Genomic DNA, 20,774 nt, shown 5'->3' on the forward strand with positions numbered 1-20,774 from the left:
GTTCTTTATCATATTTGATAATAAACATATTTTCCCCTCATACAAGGACTGTACATGTCTGTAAGTTAAAGAACTTCGTGATAACATCAGCTTCCAGATGCATTTGTTCTTAATTCATTTGTTCCAATCAATAATAGTATGAGGTAGACAGGACAATGATCATGATCTCCATTTTATAGATACGGAGGAAATTAGCTTAATTTGACAAAGCTATACAGTGGCAGAACTAGGACTTTAATAGCATATGTAGGGTTCTCTAAAATATATTATGATATTTAACCCTAATTACTTCCTTAAACTAAGAATGTGAATAAAGATCTTCTCTTTTACAAACTTTAGTTATCCCTAGCCTTACTATATCTACTTCCAAAATCTCATCCTTCCTTCCCTTGCTTCCTTCCACAAATATCCCAGCTTTTTTGCAATTCATATTAAAATCTGTATTCATCTGCTAGGGTTGCCATTAAAAAACACCACAAACTGGGTGGCTTAAAACAACAGGCTCACAGTTCTAAGGCCTATAAGTCTGAAATTAAAGCATCAACTGGCCATATTTCCTCTGAAACCTGTAGGTTGTCTCTTGGAGGCTCTGGCGTTTGCAGATGCATCACTCCAATCTCTGCCTCCGTAGTCACATGGCCATCTTTCCTCATGTATCTTCACATCATCTTTCCTCTGTATTCTCCTCCTTATAACTCTGTGTTCCTGTCATCTACCAACCCCTGGGTCACCACACCACCCTCTGCCCAAATTCAGTGAAAATTTAACATGGAGTTTTCTTTCCATACCCTCCATTCTTTTCAGCAGTCCAGTGACTTCAACAGCCACTTAGATCATCCAGCATCTGCCTCTTACTCAACAGTCTCACCAACAATTTTTTTTCTTCCACATCACTTCAGCCACCAGTCTCCCTTAGCCTTGTTATTAATTATTGCACCACCTCCAAAAGCATTATTTCAAACACACCACTCTAATCTTCACCTCTTATACTCTTCCCCCTTACAAAAATTCTTTGACCTTATTAAGACTGCCAATCCACTGAGTGCACCCCTGGTATTCTGACTTCCCTCGTCTTCAAAACACCCTTAACTCCCTTCCCAAACTCTCTCACATCAACTTCATTGCCCAGGCAAATCTGAACCCAATTAAGCCCTTTAACTCCGTTCTCTAGCTACCCAAGCAGCTAAAAGTGGCTGGAGAATTCCCAGTTATGTTCACTGTTCTCATGTTAAATTTTTGACAAATTCCAAATGGAAAACAAACACTGACTAACAATCCTACTGTACTTTCTTATTGTTTTCATTCTCCCACTCTGCAGAAAATCTATTCATACTTTCATCTGTTCTTCAAATCTATATTCCATTTTCCTCTTAGCCTCAGTTAACGATCTTGCCTCATACGCTTATTGAGAAAATAAAAACCATCACATGGGAACTCCCTCAATTTCCCACCACCCAATATACCACCTCTCTACCTTTTCTTCTACTCCAATGCTTATATTATCAATCCTATTCCCTCTCACCAAAAGAATCCTTTCATACATGTAATTATCCCTCCTATGTATTCAACACTGGTGTCTCTTTCCACTGGACCTCTTCCATTAACATGTGTATATGCTCTTTTATCCCCTTCCAGCTACTTCCCCATTTCCATGTTCCTCTTTACAGCAGAATTTTTCCCCAGAGTTTTCACTTGTCATACTATCACTTCCTTATATTCTGTTCTCTTCTCAGTCCACTCTTATTGGCTCCTTTCTCCAAGCTAGCTATTGTCAAGCTCACAATTTCTCCATGTTAACAAACTAAAGAACCTTTATGCCCTCATCTTACCCTCTCAATAGCAATTAAGACAGCTGACTTTAACACATCCTTCCTCTTTCCCTGGTCTCTGTGATACCAGAGACTCCTCAGCCCCTTGTCCAGCTCCACTGTCTCTAAGTGGTCTTAGCCCCATAATTCTCCAATATCTATCTCCACTAGGACTGCTTCACTGATCTTCAGATGCTTATTTCCAGCTGCCTATTTGATATCTTCACTTTGATATCAAATAGGGATTTCAAACTTAATGCCATTAGATACAACACCTGTATCTCCCTCACACCAGTTACTTCTTTTTGCTCTTCAAACTAAGTTCTATCCTACCTCTTTGATTTGCTTTCTTTTTTAACTCAAAAGCCATGGCAGACTTCTGATCTTTCAGGTTTGAGTTCAAAAGTCACCTCCATAAGGAAGCCTGCTCTGACTGCTACATGTAAAGAAGGCTCTACTAGTCATTCTGCATCATTTTATTCTGGTTTATTTTTACCAAAACTCGTCATACTGTCTAAAACTACCACACATTTTAAAGTTTTTTTACCGTCTGTTATTCGTCTACTGTAATGCAATTTTATTGAGAGCAGAAATCTTTTTGGTCTTGTTTGCAGATGTGTTTCTGAAATCTAGACCAGTGCCTAGCACATAGTAAGAAATTTATAAATATTTTTAAATGGACAAAACAAAAAAAGTAAATTTCTGTGTTTTTAAAATATCAAAACAACATATTCAGAGATACAAAGTCCACTGGAGTCAAAACAGTAAATTAGTAGCCATTATTAATATTTTAAAAGCTGACATTAATTACACAGTTGCTATGCATTAGAACTATTAAAAATATGTAGTACTGAATATGCACTATTTCCTTCAACCATACAACAATCTTATGATATAGGTACTATTACTGCCCCGATTTTTCAGGCAAGGAAACAAACAGAAAGTTAAAGTTATTTGCTAAGGTCAAAAACTAGTAAGTGGCAGAGCTAGGATACAAACACTAGTGCTTTCATTCCACAGCCTATACTCTTAATCACTAATCCATGCTACCCTTTCATTACAATTAAAATAAATAATAATGATCCATTACATATTACCAATAAATATTTTAATAGGTTAAGTCTACTGATCTATTGCCGTTTCTGAATTTATCTGAGGGTAGTTTTAGTGGATGGTATGTTTCCAAAATAGCATTAGTTTTGTTCTGATTTTGTAATTCATTACCACTTAATTTTCTTAAAATCGGTGATATTTCTACTGTTCTTATTTGTATTTCTTATTTTCTCTTATTTTATTACTACATTAAAATTCTGTTAACATAATTTGTTTAAAAGAAAATGCAAACTATTTTAAAATGTGGAAAAATGTTCCAACTTACAATATTCAAATAAATGCAAATTGAACTAATCAGACAGGAGTTTTCATCAAATTGTTTATTTAAAAATTAAAAATCAGTATTAACCTTCAAAGGGTATCATTTCATACACATTCATACACTGATAGCAGCCATATGAATTTGTACAACTCAAAAATATTTCAAATCCTTAAAACAGTCATACCTGCAGTGGATAATTTCTCTTCTAGAATCCTTTCATGATAATATGATCTTAACATGTATAAAAATATTTTAAAGTTTTGTTTATTACTGTCTAGTTTTGGTGTGAAGGGGTGATGGGCAGTAATATTCATGAACATACGAGAATTTTCTTCTACAAATGTTTTTATCTCTTTCAAAAAATATAGAGGCTTAAGCATACCAATGTTCAGAGTTCAGGTTGCAAGTAAATTTTAGCTTTAAAATGAAGCATGAATCAAAGTTATTTTGGGTCTTCCCTAGAGGTCCAGTGGTTAAGACTCCATGCTTCCAATGCAGGGGGTACAGGTTGGATATCTGGTCGAGGAATTAAGATCACACATGCCACGAGGCACAGCCAAAAGATTAAAAAAATTGAAAAATAAAAATAAAGAAAAAATGTTTTTTAAAAAGTTATTTTGGTTAACACATCTAAGACAAAAAAAAAAGTTTTGCTTTATTAAATTTGTCATGTGAGAAAACTGTGTTGAGGCAAAAGTAGTTACACTAACTGCCCCTTTCCTCTTCCTAAGTACTATGAGGAAAAGAAAAAGGAAAAAATTGCAAACATACATGTGCTTGTGTGTACACACACACACACACACACACACACTACTCATTCTTCTGATGTAAAGACCTAAGGTGAAAGAATCCTTTGAGAATCTGGCCTGACAGAGTGATTTTGAAGGTGCGGCTACAATGTAAAAGTTTCCATCCTTGGTCACATGTTGGGACATCTGCAGTTGGTGTTACATTTATTCATTTGCAATCACATCCTGAGATTTATTCATTCAAGATAACAACTTGAGACCCAACCTTACTCATCCTGTTCTCCCAGGGCAGAAAAAATAAGGAACCATCATCAGGCAGTAAAGCCACAATCTAGAAATACGCATCAGATCAGGACTGAGTGCAAATCAAGTCATATCCACATCAAAGGAAAGGACATCCAGATGCCTGAGTGTTCCACAGCCTTGTGTCAGTGGTGGGAGGATGAGGCAAATGGGTGATTGGTTCCAATTCCATTTTGTCCTTTCTGTCTTTGTACCCAATAATGAGACACTTTTCCATTTAAAAAATACTTTTTAAAGATGCTTAATTCAGTTGAATGACTGTAGGTTAGAAGGGCAGAACTGAAATGCACTATAAATCATTAAAGCCACCCTCTCAAGTATATTTACAACATTTTAAGAATTTTGTTGAAGTTTTTTTTTAATTTATTTTATTTTTATTTATTTATGGCTGTGTTGGGTCTTTGTTTCTGTGTGAGGGCTTTCTCCAGTTGTGGCAAGCGGGGGCCACTCTTCATCGTGGTGGGCGGGCCTCTCACTATTGCGGCCTCTCTTGTTGCGGAGCACAGGCTCCAGACGCGCAGGCTCAGTAATTGTGGCTCATGGGCCCAGTTGCTCCGCGGCACGTGGGATCCTCCCAGACCAGGGCTCGAACCCGTGTCCCCTGCACTGGCAGGCAGATTCTCAACTACTGCGCCACCAGGGAAGCCCTGAAGCATTATTTTTAATAACCACACTAAAAACAAATGTCTGATAATAAATGTTTTCAATAAACTTTGGTATCTCCACTCCCAGAGAATCATGCTGCCTTTTTAAAAGTTAGTAAGAATGTAGGGAAATACTTCTGACAGGATAAAAAAAAGCAAATATAAAATTATATATGATTCCTTCTCTTTTTCGTGTGTGTATGTATTAAAGATTTTTGGTCTGTGGTTAATATGAGGTTTATATATAGCAATATATATATATATATATGATTGTTTTAAGTTGCTGATCTCTTAATTTCAAATGCATTTTAACGACCCTGCATTTTTACTCCCCACCCCCTCACTACTACTGTTTTTGACATCATGTTTTACATCTTTTTGTTTTGTGTATCCTATTGCAGATATAGATGATTTTACTACTTTTGTCTTTTAACCTTCTTACTAGCTTTGTATGTGGTGGACTTGCCTTCCCCAATGAACTTTTTCCTTTCATAATTTTCATGTTTCTAACTTTGGCCTTTTCTTATTCCCTTAGAGAACTCTCTTTAACGTTTCTTGTAAAGCTGGTTTGGTGGTGCTGAACTCTTTTTCCTTTGCTTGTCTGTAAAAACTTTTGATTTCTCCATCAAATCTGAATGAAAGCCTTGCTGGGTAGAGTATTCTTGGTTGTAGGTTTTCCCCTTCATCACTTTAAATATATTATGCCTGCAGTGTTTCTGCAGAAAAGTTAGTTGATAGCCTATGGGAGTTCCCTTCTACATAACTCGTTGCTTTTCCCTCATTGCTTTTAATATTCTCTATCTTTAATTTTTGCCATTGTAATTACAGTGTGTCTTCATGTGGTCCTGTTTGGGTTGATCCTATTTGGGACTCTCTGTGTTTCCTGGACCTGGATGTCTGTTTACTTTCCCAGGCTAGGGAACTTTTCACCTATGATACCTTCAAACATGTTCTCTTCCTTTTCTCTCTCTCTTCTTCTGGGACCACTATAATGGGAATATCAGTGAGCTTGATGTTGTCCTAGAGGTCTCTTAAACTGTCCTCATTTCTTTTCATTCTTTTTTCTTTTTTCTGTTCAGCTTCAGTGATTTCCACTACTCTGTCTTCCAGCTCACTGATTTGTTCCTCTGTATCATTTCATTTACTGTTGATTCCTTCTAGTGTATTTTTCATTTCAATTATTGTATTCTTCACCTCTATTTTGTTCTTTATATTTTCTAACTCTTTGTTATAAACCTCTGACTTCTCACTTTGTTCATCCATTCTTCTCTCAAGTTCTTTGATCATCTTCACAATCATTACTTTGAACTCTTTATCTGGAAGACTGTCTATCTCTTCACTTAGTTTTTCTTCTGGGGTTTTACATTGCTCCTTTGTTTGGAACATGTTCCTCTGTCACCTCATTTTGCCTAAGTTGCTGTATTTATTTCTATGTATCTGGTAGCTCGGTTATGTTTCCTGACCTGGGAAAAGTGGCCTTCTTTAGGAGATGCCTTATGCATCCCAGCAGTATACTCCCCTCTGATCACCAGAGCTATATGCATTAGTGGTGCCTCTATGAAGGCTGCATGTGTACTTCTGTTGTGGCAGGCTGACTACTGTGGATGGCCTGGTAGGCGTAGCCGGCCCTTCGTCCAGTTGGTTGCCAGGCCTTGCCTTGTGCAGATGCTGCTGGCTACTGGTTGGCAGCACTGGGTCACAAGACAGCTGGATGTGGAACCCCAGGGGGTCTTGGGACTAGTACTGGCTCAGTGGTAGGCAGAGCTGGGCTCTGGAGTGGGTGTGCAGAGCTAAGGTTCCTGGATCTAGTGTCAGTCTGCTAGTTTGTGGTGCCGGTTCCTGACATGGCAGGCTGTGGGTTTCTGGGTGTCCCAAACCTGGTGCTGGTGTGCTGGTGAGTGAAGCTGGAAATCAGGGCAGCTGGCTGAGGAGTCCAAGATATCTCAGAACTGATATTGGCCTGCTGGTAGGTGGGGCCAGGGTTGGCGGGGCCTGAGGCTTGTGCTGGACACTGGTAGGTAGGTCCAGGGCCCATGGGGTCCCAGGGTTAGTGCCAGCTCACTGTTGGGCAGAGCCAAGTCCCAGGGTCTCTGACTGCAGGGCCCCAGGGTGTCCCAAGGCTTGTGTTAACCCACTGGTGAGTGGCCAGCCCTGGGGTGGCTGGCTGAGGGGCCCAAGGTTTCTCAGAGCTGGTGTTAGCCTGCTGGTAGGAGGGGTCAGGGCCCACTGGGTCCCAGTGCTGGTGGTGGCCTGCTGGTAAGTGAGCTGGGTCCTGCCATGGCAGGCTGCCAGGTGCAACTGACCTGGGACTGGTGACCACGTACTGGTGGGTGGGGTGGGACCCAGGGGGTTCTGGAACTAGTACCTGTCCACGGGAGGAAAGAGCTGGGTCCTTGAGTCTCTGGTTGAAGGGCGCTGGGGTTTCCCAGTTCTAGTGCCTGCTCCCTGGTGTGTGGCATCAAGTCTTAGGCCCTCTGATGGACAGGGCCATGCCCAGGGGAGGCTGTGGGTTCAGGGGGTCTTAAGGCAGCCTGCTTGCTGGTGGGTGGGGCCGTGCACACACGTGTGTGTGTGCATGTGTGCATGCATGTGTGTGTATAATGGAATATTACCCAGCCAAAACAGAGAATGAAATTTTGCCAATTTTTCCATTTGCAATGACATGGATGGACCTTGAGGGTATCATGCTTAGTGAAATAAGTCAGACAGAGAAAGACAAGTACTGTATGTTATCACTTACATGTGGAATCAAAAAATAAAATAAAACACAGCAAATGAATGAAAATAACAAAAAAAGAAACATACTCACTGATACAGAGAACTAGTGGTTACCAGTAGGGAGAAGGAATCAGAAAGGGGCAAGATAAGGGTAGGGGATTAAGAGATACAAAATACTATGTGTAAAATAAATAAGCTACAAGGTTATATTGTACAGCACAGGGAATATAGCCAATATTTTATAATAACTTTAAATGGAGTATAATCTATAAAAACTTTGAATCACTATGTTATACACCTGAAACTAATACAATATTGTAAATCAACTATACCTAAATGAATATTATACGTGATTAAACTATTTAGGGAAAAAAACCTCATGTATAGGAAAATACTAAATTACTATCAGCATGACTGTTTCATGTGGTGTGACTGTATGTTTGGGATCTTCTTTTCACTTTTTTTTTGCATCTTTTAAATCTTCTGTAATGATCATGAAAAATAATTAAAATTAAGTTAGAGAAATTTTTAAAAATTAATGAAAATTAACCCCCCAAAAAAGAGTATTTTGCTGTGAATGTTGTTATGCTTTAATCCTAAGGATCTGTGAAGAGAACTGAATGACTTTTTCTTCTTTGAATTACCAAGGATTTCAAACTTTTCACCAGCACTCCCCAAAATCTGTCATGGAAGAACATTTGGAAGAAGATTCCCAAAGCTTTGAGGACACTGTGGTGCAAAGAGTCAGAGAAAGGTAACTTGAATTTCTGTGGGGCTGGGGATCCACTATCTGTACTCTAGTTTCCACTGACAGTTATCAATCAAAAAGCACACTGGAAAAACTGATTCCTTTCGGAATCTCTGGTCTTAATTCCTAGTTAAATACAGCATCACTCTACAGACACACAAAAATATGAATTTATTAATTCCAGATCACCCTCACAGAACTCCAGACATATAAAGAAGGATCAGACTTTTTCTGTGTGCTCAGGAGAGATTTAGACTTAACTCACTCATTTGATTAAAAAAGAAAAGGAAGCAGGCAAGCATGAAGAAAGTTTAAAAATCAGGTGAATAAGTATATCAAATCCATATAGCTGGTATAAATGGTGCACTTAATCCTACCTAGCATGTAAAATACAGTAGCTCTACACCACTACCTTGCATTTCCTTAATATGATCACCCAGCAGGTCACGTTTCCAAACGATTTCACCATTGCCATATTGTATCACAAACCATCTATAAAAGACTGATCAATAGCAAACTCATTGAGGAATCAGCAAACTCTTCACAGTGGTTGAATGATTTCCACAAGGTCAGACAGCAAGGGATCTCACTTATGGAGCAAAAATATCCCCAGGCTTGGCCCCTATCCCAGGATACTTATCTTAATTAACATATAGTAAATACACATTATCTTCTATTGTTTTGCTGAAGATTTCCTCTTGGCCTTTAATTAAACATACTAACATTTCTAAAGTTTTAACATGCTACTATGGTCAATTTTTAATATCATTCAAAGGATTTCACAAAGACTAAACAAACAGATCTACTTAGATGAGTCAATCTTCAGTAGGTAAAACAAGTTGAAAACTGGAGGATGAAGTCTTGGGAGAGAGGTGAAAGTGGGGAAGGGCATGGGGAGGATCAGCAGAGAGTGGTAGGTAATAAAATATTGGGGGAGGGAGAAGTGCAGTCAGGCTCCATCCTTGAGCACCATCTGTATAAATCAGGCCTGGAGTTGACATGTAATTTTGTGTGGGTCCCCTGAGAAGTGGCCCTCAGAGCTTCATTATTGATGAAGAGATTTTTCTTCAAAGTGGCCTAGCCAGGAGTGCCTCAAGGGGACATTCATAAGCACTCATAATATCAATTTCCAAGCACCTGGGAGGTAGGGACACGGATTGTCTCTCTAATTATTATGATAGAGGTAGAAGATAGTGAGAATGCTATTACACAACCAAGCTGAAATCCTCAAAGAAATTAAATTACTATAACCTAGTATAAAAAGTTTATTATCTGAGTCATCCTTTAGAAAGGGCACACTTTACCTTTTCCTGGTGCAAAATAGGTTGATCTCCAATTCCCTCCTTCCTAGGAATTAAAAAAGTTATAAATACAAATACAGCATGTGCAGGGATGCTTAGAAGTCCAGAAAGAAACTTCCTTTGAAGCTAATATGCTCACTTAGAGAAACTATAAGTTTAGTCCAGTTTACACAAAGAGATATGGAGTTGGACACTTTTTCTTAAAATAATTGTATAGGGATTTCTTTACAGAAAAGGATAACACCAATCCCTTCTACATATCATTGAGAATGCCAAGAAATCATTTTCACCAATGCTTGGGCCTGATCTAGTCACAAAAACACTCAGAAAAACACCAGAAAATCAATCCATATGTACACTGCAGTAAAACAGCAAGGGTTAGGGGGTAGGAGAACAGTCAATGCTGAATCTGAGTCTTATTCCCCAGAGAATTAGATGTGGCTAATTCTATATAGACAAAGCCTGTGCCACATACTGCCTTTGAATCTCCTGCAGCTTATACTAGAGGGTTGGTAATACAGTGGGTATTAAAAATATTTTTTAAATAGAAATAAAACTCAAAATGAAGAGGGTCTCTTTAATTTGACCTGAATTTTAAAAACTCCCCCATCTCATTGGTAATACTGACTAAAAGAATTCAGGAATTTTCTCATAAGTCATGTCTGCAACATTTTTTAATCTGTAATAAGCCTCACTCATAATTCTTTTAACTTCATTAACTCTCCCTTTCTTCACATATTTTAACAGCTTTTGATACCACTAGTTAATTCTTGGAGTTGAACAACATTCTAGCCAAATGACATTTACATAACACAGATGATATATGCAATAATAACATTTACAATAACTACTACCTTTCAAAAAGCACGTATTTTAAGTGACAGATGCTGTCTAAGGCATTATATGTACATGACTCCAATTAATCCTTATTTATTAAATAAAATTAAGGTTAGTAAATTAAATCCTTAATTTATTGCATGAAATAAATTAAGATTAAAACCAACTGACAGAGGGGCTTCCCTGGTGGTGCAGTGGTTGAGAGTCTGCCTGCTAATGCAGGGGACACGGGTTCGAGCCCTGGTCTGGGAGGATCCCACATGCCGCGGAGCAACTAGGCCCGTGAGCCACAATTGCTGAGCCTGCGCGTCTGGAGCCTGTGCTCCGCAACAAGAGAGGCCGCGACGGTAAGAGGCCCGCGCACCGCGATGAAGAGTGGCCCCCACTTGCCACAACTAGAGAAAGCCCGTGCACAGAAATGAAGACCCAACACAGCCAAAAATAAATTAATAAAAAAAAAAAAAAAAAAAAAAACCAACTGACAGAGGACGAAATGATAGTCCAGGAAACAACTTGACCACAATCACACAAATAAAAAAATAATAGTGCCAGGATTCAGGACTGTTTTAACACAATTTTTGTTTGTTTGTTTTGGTTTATTTTTCAAACTAACCATGAAATGAAGCTTGATTTTGTGAAATACAAAATAAAAATTTTTATACAAAAATAATGAGTTCCTAACATCAATATATAGATAACTGTGGTGAAGAGTCTGAAAGAAGTTATATGTTGAGTTAAATACAGATGTTTCATATCTACTAGTATAACATTTTAATTAAAAGCAATGGAAGCAGTAATAATTATAAACCACAGGAAAGACATAATCCTATTAAGAGTTATCGGTAGTATAATTGGCTCCAGGATATCTGTGAACACCCACATTATTGATGTTTGAGGCCAAAAAATACCTTCTGTCTTAACATGGAGGATTAAGAGCAAATGAAGTCCAGAAGGCAAACATGTCACATCTGAAAATCAAAATCAGATAAATTTATAACCTTAGAATGCCTTATTAAATATTTTTTAATTAAGGCAGGATATAAATGACCAGAACTTTCCTTACAGTTTTAAGGACTGAAGATTTCTTCCTCCTATTTATCATTGTGTCCATTTAGCTAAGAGGCAGAAAAGCAAATTGGTCAATTCTACTTTTCAATCTCTTTAGCCACATTGAAGCCTAGACTATATCAAATCTCTTACAGTTCCTTTGTCACATTATTTCATGACAATTTTTTTTTAGTCTCATTGTCTTCAATTTTAGTGTTTCTAATTTTGTGACTTAACTTTATGCTAATTACTAGAATTCTCCCACAGTGACCACACATGTTTACCTTATTGGAAGGTCTATTTTTCAGCTCTTGTGTTGTTGCTTGTTTATATACAGAGTTTGGTAAAATGCTGTATTCCAATAGTTTAGGAAAGATATGATTGCTTAATGATCATCCAATTATCTCAGCATTCTGACTAGAGATCTTCTTGGTATTCTTACTAATTCCTTACTGTAAATGTAGAGCTTTCCAAAACTGGGTTTTCCTTCTAGAATGTAAGAAAGGAGACTACTGAACTTTAGCACATTTTAACAATTAGGCAATCAGTCAACACTACCTGCTATGATTAAGATTAAGCAGATCCAATCTAAAAATCTCCCTAGTGATAGATTCATCATTAGTCATTAATCTCACAGTTTTTAATTAAACCACTGAAACTAGCCATCTACCTCATGGGTAGGAGGTAAAATTTTTTTTAAAACTGTAATGAAATACATATATAACCATTCTTAACTATAGGAATGTGTAGTACCTTAAAACTGCAAGGAGCTATCATTGGAATAACTCTCCAAATTTGGAGTAACTTTCCAAATCACATAATCAGACACATTTCTACTGCCCAGCTAAGTTCCTTAGAAAGGAGAAATACTTTAAAATAAAATTAAGTATTGTCCACGGGACAGCTTACAAAAAGGAGAACAATAACATTTTTAACAACTCAAACTCACAAAACAAATTTTTTTAAAAAATTTTTTTTAATGCTTTAAAAGCCTTGGCAAGTCAAGATAGCATTCCCAGAGATTTGTTGTGCCCAATCAATAAAAGGAAGGAGACAAAAACGGATGCAGTAAAAAACATTTAAGTTTAAATAAATAAATAAGTAACCCATAACTTCTGCAAAGTTGAATCCTTATTCTCTCCTTTGGATCTATGAACCACCTCCCTCCCCAGGGGCAAAAGCAGTTATGATAAAGGGCATTCTGAAATATCTTTTGCCATCTCTACCAATTCAGAAGCCTTTTTTCAAAATTCTCCTGAAAATTTACTTTCTCCAAGTTGTTTCCATTATACTGCCATTTCCCAAAGCCATCATTTTATTATCTTATTTTCTCAATTAATAAACACAGAAAATTCTAGATTATCTTCTCAAATGAATAGAAGTCACAGTATCGGTAATTCAGAAACCATTTCTATATAACTCTAAAAGCATTATGATTTTGTGGACATTGGAGTGAAATCCTTTTTTTATTCACGATAAATTTGAAATGAGCTTATAACCCCTTATGAGTCATTAACTGACAAGTCTAAGAATAGACCTTGACTTGGGATTGTGGAAACAGTAAAGGGGTAGACAGCAATTTAGTTCAGCTATAAATACTTACCAAAATTACTAATATCCAAAGAATTAATTAAAAGCTCACTGTACCTGCATACATTTTCATTCTGCTATACTTTTACAGTAAATTCTCAATTACCCATGTCAGTGGAGGGGAACAAGACATTGAACAAAAGTGAACTCTTCCAAAATCATTCTTACTTGCTTTTAAAAGTGCAGATATTGACAACAGACCAGTTGTCAGTTCAAACTAAATGAATTATTGTTAAGGTATTGCTGAGGTCAGGGAAAGTGATCAATGTCTGATATTCACCTTTCTTGAAACCTTCCCAGGAGAATTTGTATTCAAAAGTCATTCTTGACAAAATTTAGCTATATCCAAAAAGTAAGCCCACAAAGCAAAATAACTTTTAAAAGTATGTAGCTACCATTAATGAAATTTAAAATAGTTATTTCACAGGCAGTGATTTTCCTAAGATAGTTGTTCTATATTTTTATTTTTTAACATGCTTTGTCCTTTTCCTAACAAGATGTGAAGTTGTGACATTTATTTATTAATTTTACATCTTGTCTATGTTTATATCTTTATTTTATATCTTGTTTATTATCTTGTCTATGATTATTTTCCTTACTTAGCAGATTGTGCAGATGTGACACAGAGAAGCTATGTAACGTAAACAAAGTCACCTGTCTAAAAAGGGGTAGAAATAGACCTCAACCACAGGCAGTTTGCTCCAGATCCCAGGCCCTGAACCACATTAATAGGTCTGGAAAAATGTCCGACTTCTCATGCATCTGCTACCATTACTACAATAATTTTTTAGTGTATGAGCTAGATTCTATTGCCTAGTATCTATTACCTACTAATGCATCCTTGCTATGCCTATCTTCCAGCCCAGGGATATTTCAGTTTTGGAGTCTGGTGACCTTCTGACTGTTTTTTATGCTCCCAACCCTTCAAACCCTGATGCACTATTGGATTGAGGCTAGAAATATGGAGTGAGCACACAAAACAACTTTGTAAACCTCAATAACTTTTGTCCCCAGAAACAAAAATATTTCTTGGCTGCTTCACTGAAAACTGAGGTTCTATAGGTAGCTTAAGGAGAAAATTAAGTCACTATCATAGCGGGTTGTCACCATCACCTTCTGTTCTTTTCACATTTATCAACTGAACACTTATTGTTTTATACAGATAATTTTTTTTAAAGATTACATGCTTCTCCACCTATTTGAGACAAGGCAATGGTCACAAGCAGATCAATCTCTAGACAATGATTTTAAATAATTCATTCAAAAAAGGCAAATCCAATGTATACATTCAAATTTGATAGAAAATTGAACCTTCATAATTCATTCTGACTCTTCCAAAAAAAAAAAAAATGAGCTTTGGTGAGTCAATAGGATCACCTGAGACATCTATGCTTGGATGTGTTCCTCTAGATTTAATGTATTTTTCCTCACTGCATTATATTTTAATGATTAATTTCACACCCTTTCATGGTACTCTAGCTCCTGAATCGTGGGTATTACTTTGAGGGAAAAGAAAATTCCCATGCATGATGAAAGATGTTACTGATTAAAGTGTGGTGCATATATGAACTACATAAAAGGTGAAAAAGCTTGAATGCCACTATTCTATATCACAAGTAATATCGAGCCAACTAAGTTTAGATTAAGGGGAGTAAATGTGAGGGTTTGACTTTCTTAAATGGTCTTAGTTGAAACAATTCAAGAAATTAAGTTGGTCGTTAATGTTTCACTGGCATCTTTTTCCTTAGTGTAATATGGTTATGAACTGATTTCATGGACAACTGCAAAAGAGATACAGATAAATTCAAAAGCCAAAAGCCATCTGCCCTCTGACATTCTTATCTCTGAAATCAGTACATCACTACTGCCTAACACTGTCAGAAACTTACTATTTGACTTTGCTTCAAAAGGCGGGGGGGGGGGGGGGGGGGGGGGCGGGGGCAGAGGGGGCGTTTGGTGAAGTCAAAGTAACAAGGACCAAAAAGGACAATGAGGTAAATCAAGTATCTTTTACCCTGTGCATGAATAAATATTGGGTTAAATATATCATATTGATCAATATGAAAAAGTAAACTATCCACAAGAGAAACCACAAGTAAATTAAGTAGACATGTCCACATAATATACTTTGGCTCTTATTACTAGAGTGGATTTTTCAAACCAATGTATGGAATCTGGAGAAAACACTACTACCATCCCCCAAACAGAACACAAAGTTCCTTCAATCACTGACAGAGGTAACACAGTGGCAACACAATGGCAAAAAGCAGCTCTTCTGCAAACAGGTGGTTTTAAAATTTTACTTAAGCCACTGAAAGGACTGAGGAAACGAAAATTTTTTCATTCTAGGGAAAACACAGGCGTGCACATACACACGTTTTACCAGCGTAGGAGACTCAAATTTTTAAAAGCCCCAAACAAAACACAACAAAAAACTACAAAGCAGTTTATTTTAGCTCAAACGTGCCGACATTGGGTTAGTACGTCTAAAATCACTGTTTGTTATTATATCTGTCTCATCGCATACATAAAGGTCTTAGGGAGAAGTCAAAGGAAATGGTCATGTATTTCAGGGAGGACTTTATTCACAGGAAGAAAGATGACATTTTTACAGAAACAGAGTGCAAGAGAGAATCAAAAACTGCTGACGAGAGGAAAATACAGTTTATTTTGTATTTCTGAAGGCACTGTATTTTTCATGCTTTCAATACCTTATCCCATTCTTCCCTATGTTATTTTCATAAGCAATACTAAGGCTAGCAGGGGCTGCTCTAGCTGACACACAGATCTTTATTTCTATACTTTGCAAATACGCAGAATTCCGCGACTGGAGGTGGGGCAGCAGACTGGAGGTGTCTGGAAACGCGAAACGCTTACAGGGGCAAAAGGGAAGGTGCGGGATAGACTGCGTGAGACATGAGCGCTCCTTTGAGAAAATCCATCTCTCTCTAACACTCGTGGTTCTTCAGTCACTGCCACTCAGGGACTTCTTTAACCCCTACTCCGAAGTAAACAGCCAGGTCCCAAGCCAAAGAACACCCCTACCGTCGCGGGCCCCCCACTTCCCTCCCTGCCAGCCCACACGGGTCTCTGGGTCCTCGCTCCTCCGCCTCCCCCGCAGACCTCCCGCGGAGGCAAAGTTTCCCGCCTCTCCCACTTTCCCCGGCCCAGCGATGGCCGCGGCGGCCTTCCGGGCACCCGCCAGCTGCGTCCCCCGCGCTCCCCAGGCGAGCCCGCGCGCAGTCGGTACCTCGATGTCCACCACGTCCTTGCTTAGCACAGCGGCCATGGCGTTGCCCACAGCCCGGAGTCTCCTACAGACGAACACTCCCCGCGTTCTCAGGCTCCAGCCGGAGACCAAAGCAACAGCTTTCCTGAGCGCCTGTGGATATGGAAAGCAGAAGGCAGGCGGCGCGGGGACGGGGCGGGCGCCGGGCGGTGACGCCCCCGGGGCGGGGCTGCGCGCTCGGCCCCGCGGTTCCCAGCGCGCCGAACCGTGGGCCGAGTGGCGGGAAGGAGCCCGCCCCCCGTCTCCCGCCTCCGCCCCCCAGCCTAGCAGCTTGTTTTCCTTCTACTCGCGGAAGGAAGCGGGGGAGAGAGCGCTCGCTCTGGGGACTGGCCTTTGCTGTGTAAACTGTTAAAGGCTGAGCTAGGTACGTAGGGGCCAGATGTGATTAAGGGTAAAAACAGTCGGCGCTCTGAGTAACTAATTACTCCTTTTCTCTCCTTCCGCAGGAGCCCTGCGAGGTGCAGAAACATTGTCTTATGGGCAGCTGCATCTTCAGAATTCCTCAGGGATAAGGTAGTAGTAAATGTTCCTCAGGCCATCCAACAAATAGGCGGGAGCAGGCAAGGGCAGTGGTCTTCTGAGAATTGACAGTCCCTGGGGGCGGGGGCGAAGAGAAAGGGGGCCCGGGATGGAAGTGAGCAAAAATTTCTACAGACAGAAGCAGCAAGTAGCAAGTCCTGTAGGTGGTACAAAATCAAGGTTGTATTTTTGCAGGGCAGTCCGTTCTAATGTCTGTTTTAAAAAATTATTCTAAAATGTGAAGCTCTTTTGAAGAATTGTTCTTCATGTTTTGTTCTAGAGCTTGCTGGGGAGAGGGGAACGATTTCATTTAGAGACGGTCTCAATCCAGAAAATATTCTCCTCATCTTTGAGTGTATCTGTACTCCAGACGTCCCTCCTTTCTCCCTCCATCGTCCTCTCGTCTCCTGCAACTCGTCCTGCTTACTTCTGTTAAGGCTTTTATCACGCTTCTTAGTCCTCTTGGCTAGATAGTGAGCACCTTGGATTCTAGTATTTCCTCTTTATCATTATTCTTTCAACAAATATTTATTAAACATTTTCATTCATTCAACAGATATTTAGTAAACATTTTCAATTACCAAACACTGTGTTAGGTGCTCTGCCCATAATCTTCAAGAAGACACATCAGTCTCATGGAAATTTTACTCAGCGTAAGGAAGTGAGCAAACTAATAGGAGTCTGAGATGCCTGCTTGGACGATTAGAGGACTAGGACAGAATAACTGGGGTGTGAGTGTTCACTACCTTGAGTGGTTGGGAAGACTACTTTAAACAAACCATCAGATTACCGTCCAGAACCTGGATTGAGGCTGGATACATTTTTCTTAAATCTAATAGTATATTAAAAGAAAGTAGAAAGGTACATAGAAACCTTGGACTATTCTTGACTCCCCTTTTCTCCCACATTTAATGCATCCCAAGCTCTCAGGATTCAACCTCCTAAATACATCTTGGAACATTTCTTTATTTCTCCATCTTCACTGCATCCACCAAGATCCAAGCTGCTGGTATTGCAGCTTCTACTCTTACCCCTCTTCCCTCCAGATTGAGCTTTAAAGAGTATCGATTGGCTCATCACACACACACACACACACACACAGAGCATAAATCTTTCAGTGGTTCCCACTGTATTCAGAATAAAATACAAACTCCATGGTGACCTCTGAATAACCTGCTCTTCCCCTCTTCTCCAACCTCACCTAGGGCTACTCTTGCCATGAGTCATTATTTTCCAGCCACAAAGTAATCTTCCCGTTCTCCAACCACTTTTCTCCCTTTACACATGTCCTCCATTCTACTTGTACTTTAGGTTTCAGAGAAACCTTCCCTGACCTATCCCCACCGCCAACAAAATTAGACCCACCCTGTCTCTGTTGTTCTCTTTCAGGGCACCCTATTTTTGTCTCCATAGCCCTGTCAGATTTTATTTGCATATTTATTTGAGTGTGATTTGTTTAATATCTGTCTTCTATTTAGAATGTAAGCCAGGAAGGGAGAGTCCACATCTGGCTTGGTAGCCTACTGAATATTCAGTTTCTAGGCCAGGACTGAAACATGAGACCAGGAATACTAGGTGACTGAATGAACTCAGTAAATCCTGAAGTTAGTTTATGCAGTAAGCAATTCATTTTAGAAACTTTAGTTTTACTTTACAGTTTCACTTTACCATATATTCTTCTCAATGTTCCACTTATTCCTGGGAAGTAAAATCATAGTATCTATCAATGATTTTCTAGTTAAAATGTGTCAAACTAACTACTTTTCTTTTCATGGAGTAATATTCCAAAGTCTGATTTCCTTCATCGTCCTACGACCATACCTTACGCACCACCAAAGTCATCTATATCCTCTTTCTTGGAGATAATTAGAAGGAGAGAAAAAGATATACACATGTGTGCATTTATCCACATATGATATGTATATAATATGATATATATAATTTTAATATGTATGATTCCTTCTCCAGTTTAACCAGAAAGTTTCAATAGTCAATTTCCTGACCACCAGAGATATGGATTTATGTGTTGTTTTAGGTTGCACACTAATACAAATCTTATCAGTTAGCAATCCATACTTTAGTTGTCCACATTATCCTTAAGAGTTAGACACTATATCTCCATTTTGATTTTATGTGATTACTATTCTCCTAAACCACCATAGAGGATAAAAGCCCAAAATATGCCGTCTTTCCAAAGGTGAGAGCTTCTTCAGTGATACTCAATAATCAAATAGAAAATTTAAATGTTATTTTACCATCCTCTCAATCTCACCAAACAGATGTATCCTATTCTGAGATATTTAATTAAGGCATATAATCACATTGCTCACATGCCACACCTATACTCCATTATCAGTGATGGAATCTAGTAATATTTTAAATCCATTGAAATTCCACATTAAACACAGTTGTACCTGTAAATAATCCAAGCTGTTTAAAGCTTACTGCAAACACATTCACACTACACTTTTTCAAAGTTGTAAATTATGATGGCACTTGTCAAGCTGTCCCTCCGTCTGGAAGCACAGTCAAATATCAGGTGTTCCACATTAATTTTTTGTAGGCTTTAGAGGGACAGCATATCTAATAGTGTAAAAATTTACCAAAATGCATCTCAGCCTAATAATTTACATTACACAAATGAATATTATTATTATTACCATAGTCAGAAGGAAGGCTTATGAGTCATCTTTCATTTCTGGAAAGTTATTCAGTACCACGATTTTGGAAACACAATAAAAATTTAGATTTCCATATGCTTTTATTTCCCCTCTTTAGTCTAGAATTAAGCAATTTTAAAAACATTCTTTGGAAGATGATTTTCTCCCAAAAAGTCAGAGCCTTTGATTCAGCATGAAACCTTTTTTCCCCCATCTGATTTTCTAAGGCCAGATTAACTCCTATCCAAACTGACCAAGAGGATAATGACTAAAATTCAGTTGGGCTCAAATATATCAAGCATTCCTGCTCAAAAAGGTAATAATGTATATATTAGTCCTATTTTATGGAATAAACATGGTATAATTTATTCAGCTGCATATGCCATGTATCCTTTATAAGCCTGCATGTGCACATGCATACACACATGTGGGTGCTACATATATGCATATATATTATGTAATGCCATAAAAAATCACAGATAACAAAGAGAAAATATAAATTCCTGTCAGAAATTTATTCAATGATTACTTATTGAATGCTATTGTTTCAGGCCCTGAGATAGGCATTAGTGATACCCCAGTGTATAGTAAAGACAATATCCTTGTCATCACAAAAATTAAGCCACTAGTTCAAAAACTCATACTGTCACATAGTGATTTTGAGTAAGTGATTTAAATGAATGGGGTTATTATGAGAGTTAAATGACAAAATATGTGATAGTATTTTGTACATTGCAAAACACCATGCAGTGTTACACGTTAAATGTTTAAAGATATATTCTCCAATGCTCATATTCCAGAAATACACCATTGGGGTATGGTTGACTATGAATGATTTGGGGTAAAATGCAGTGCGAGTTAGAGGTTTATAGACTTAGCTGACTTAAACTAGGGAAGAAATATCCTCTAGAATGAATATTCCCTGAATTTCTGTCATTACCTCGAGGCCTTTTTCTCAGGCTTGTTGCTTGTCTCTCACAATCAAAACTTACCATAATCCCAGCAGCTGGCAGTTAATAGCTGTCTCTTGGTTTTCTTGCTGAGATTTTACTCTTTCATAGTTTCAAGTGTGTTTATATTTGGGATTGAGACAGAACCTTACTGAAATTATTCAGTGTTTCTTTTGGTCAACTGCAGTGGATGTCTGATGTGCCTGACAGGTTCCCACCCTTCCCTGCAAGTTAAG

The 20,774-nt window shown here is 38.4% G+C and overlaps 1 protein-coding gene and 1 long non-coding RNA gene across 2 annotated transcripts in view; one reads left to right on the top strand and one right to left on the bottom strand.

The window, feature by feature from the left end:
* The window catches only part of DPYD (dihydropyrimidine dehydrogenase), a 796,991-nt gene extending 780,468 nt beyond the window's left edge, over positions 1-16,523 (bottom strand). The window contains exon 1 of the mRNA XM_068540384.1: positions 16,371-16,523. Within this exon, the coding sequence (XP_068396485.1) occupies positions 16,371-16,409 (39 nt within the window). The 5' untranslated portion in view covers positions 16,410-16,523. The remainder of the gene's footprint in view (positions 1-16,370) is intronic.
* A 104-nt stretch (positions 16,524-16,627) lies between these two features.
* The window catches only part of LOC137761175 (uncharacterized), a 92,588-nt gene continuing 88,441 nt past the window's right edge, over positions 16,628-20,774 (top strand). The window contains exons 1-2 of the long non-coding RNA XR_011073398.1: positions 16,628-16,773; positions 16,856-16,922. This is a non-coding gene — a long non-coding RNA (uncharacterized lncRNA). The remainder of the gene's footprint in view (positions 16,774-16,855; positions 16,923-20,774) is intronic.

Source organism: Eschrichtius robustus, chromosome 3 (assembly GCF_028021215.1).
Source record: "Eschrichtius robustus isolate mEscRob2 chromosome 3, mEscRob2.pri, whole genome shotgun sequence".
Classification (NCBI taxonomy): Eukaryota; Metazoa; Chordata; class Mammalia; order Artiodactyla; family Eschrichtiidae; genus Eschrichtius; species Eschrichtius robustus.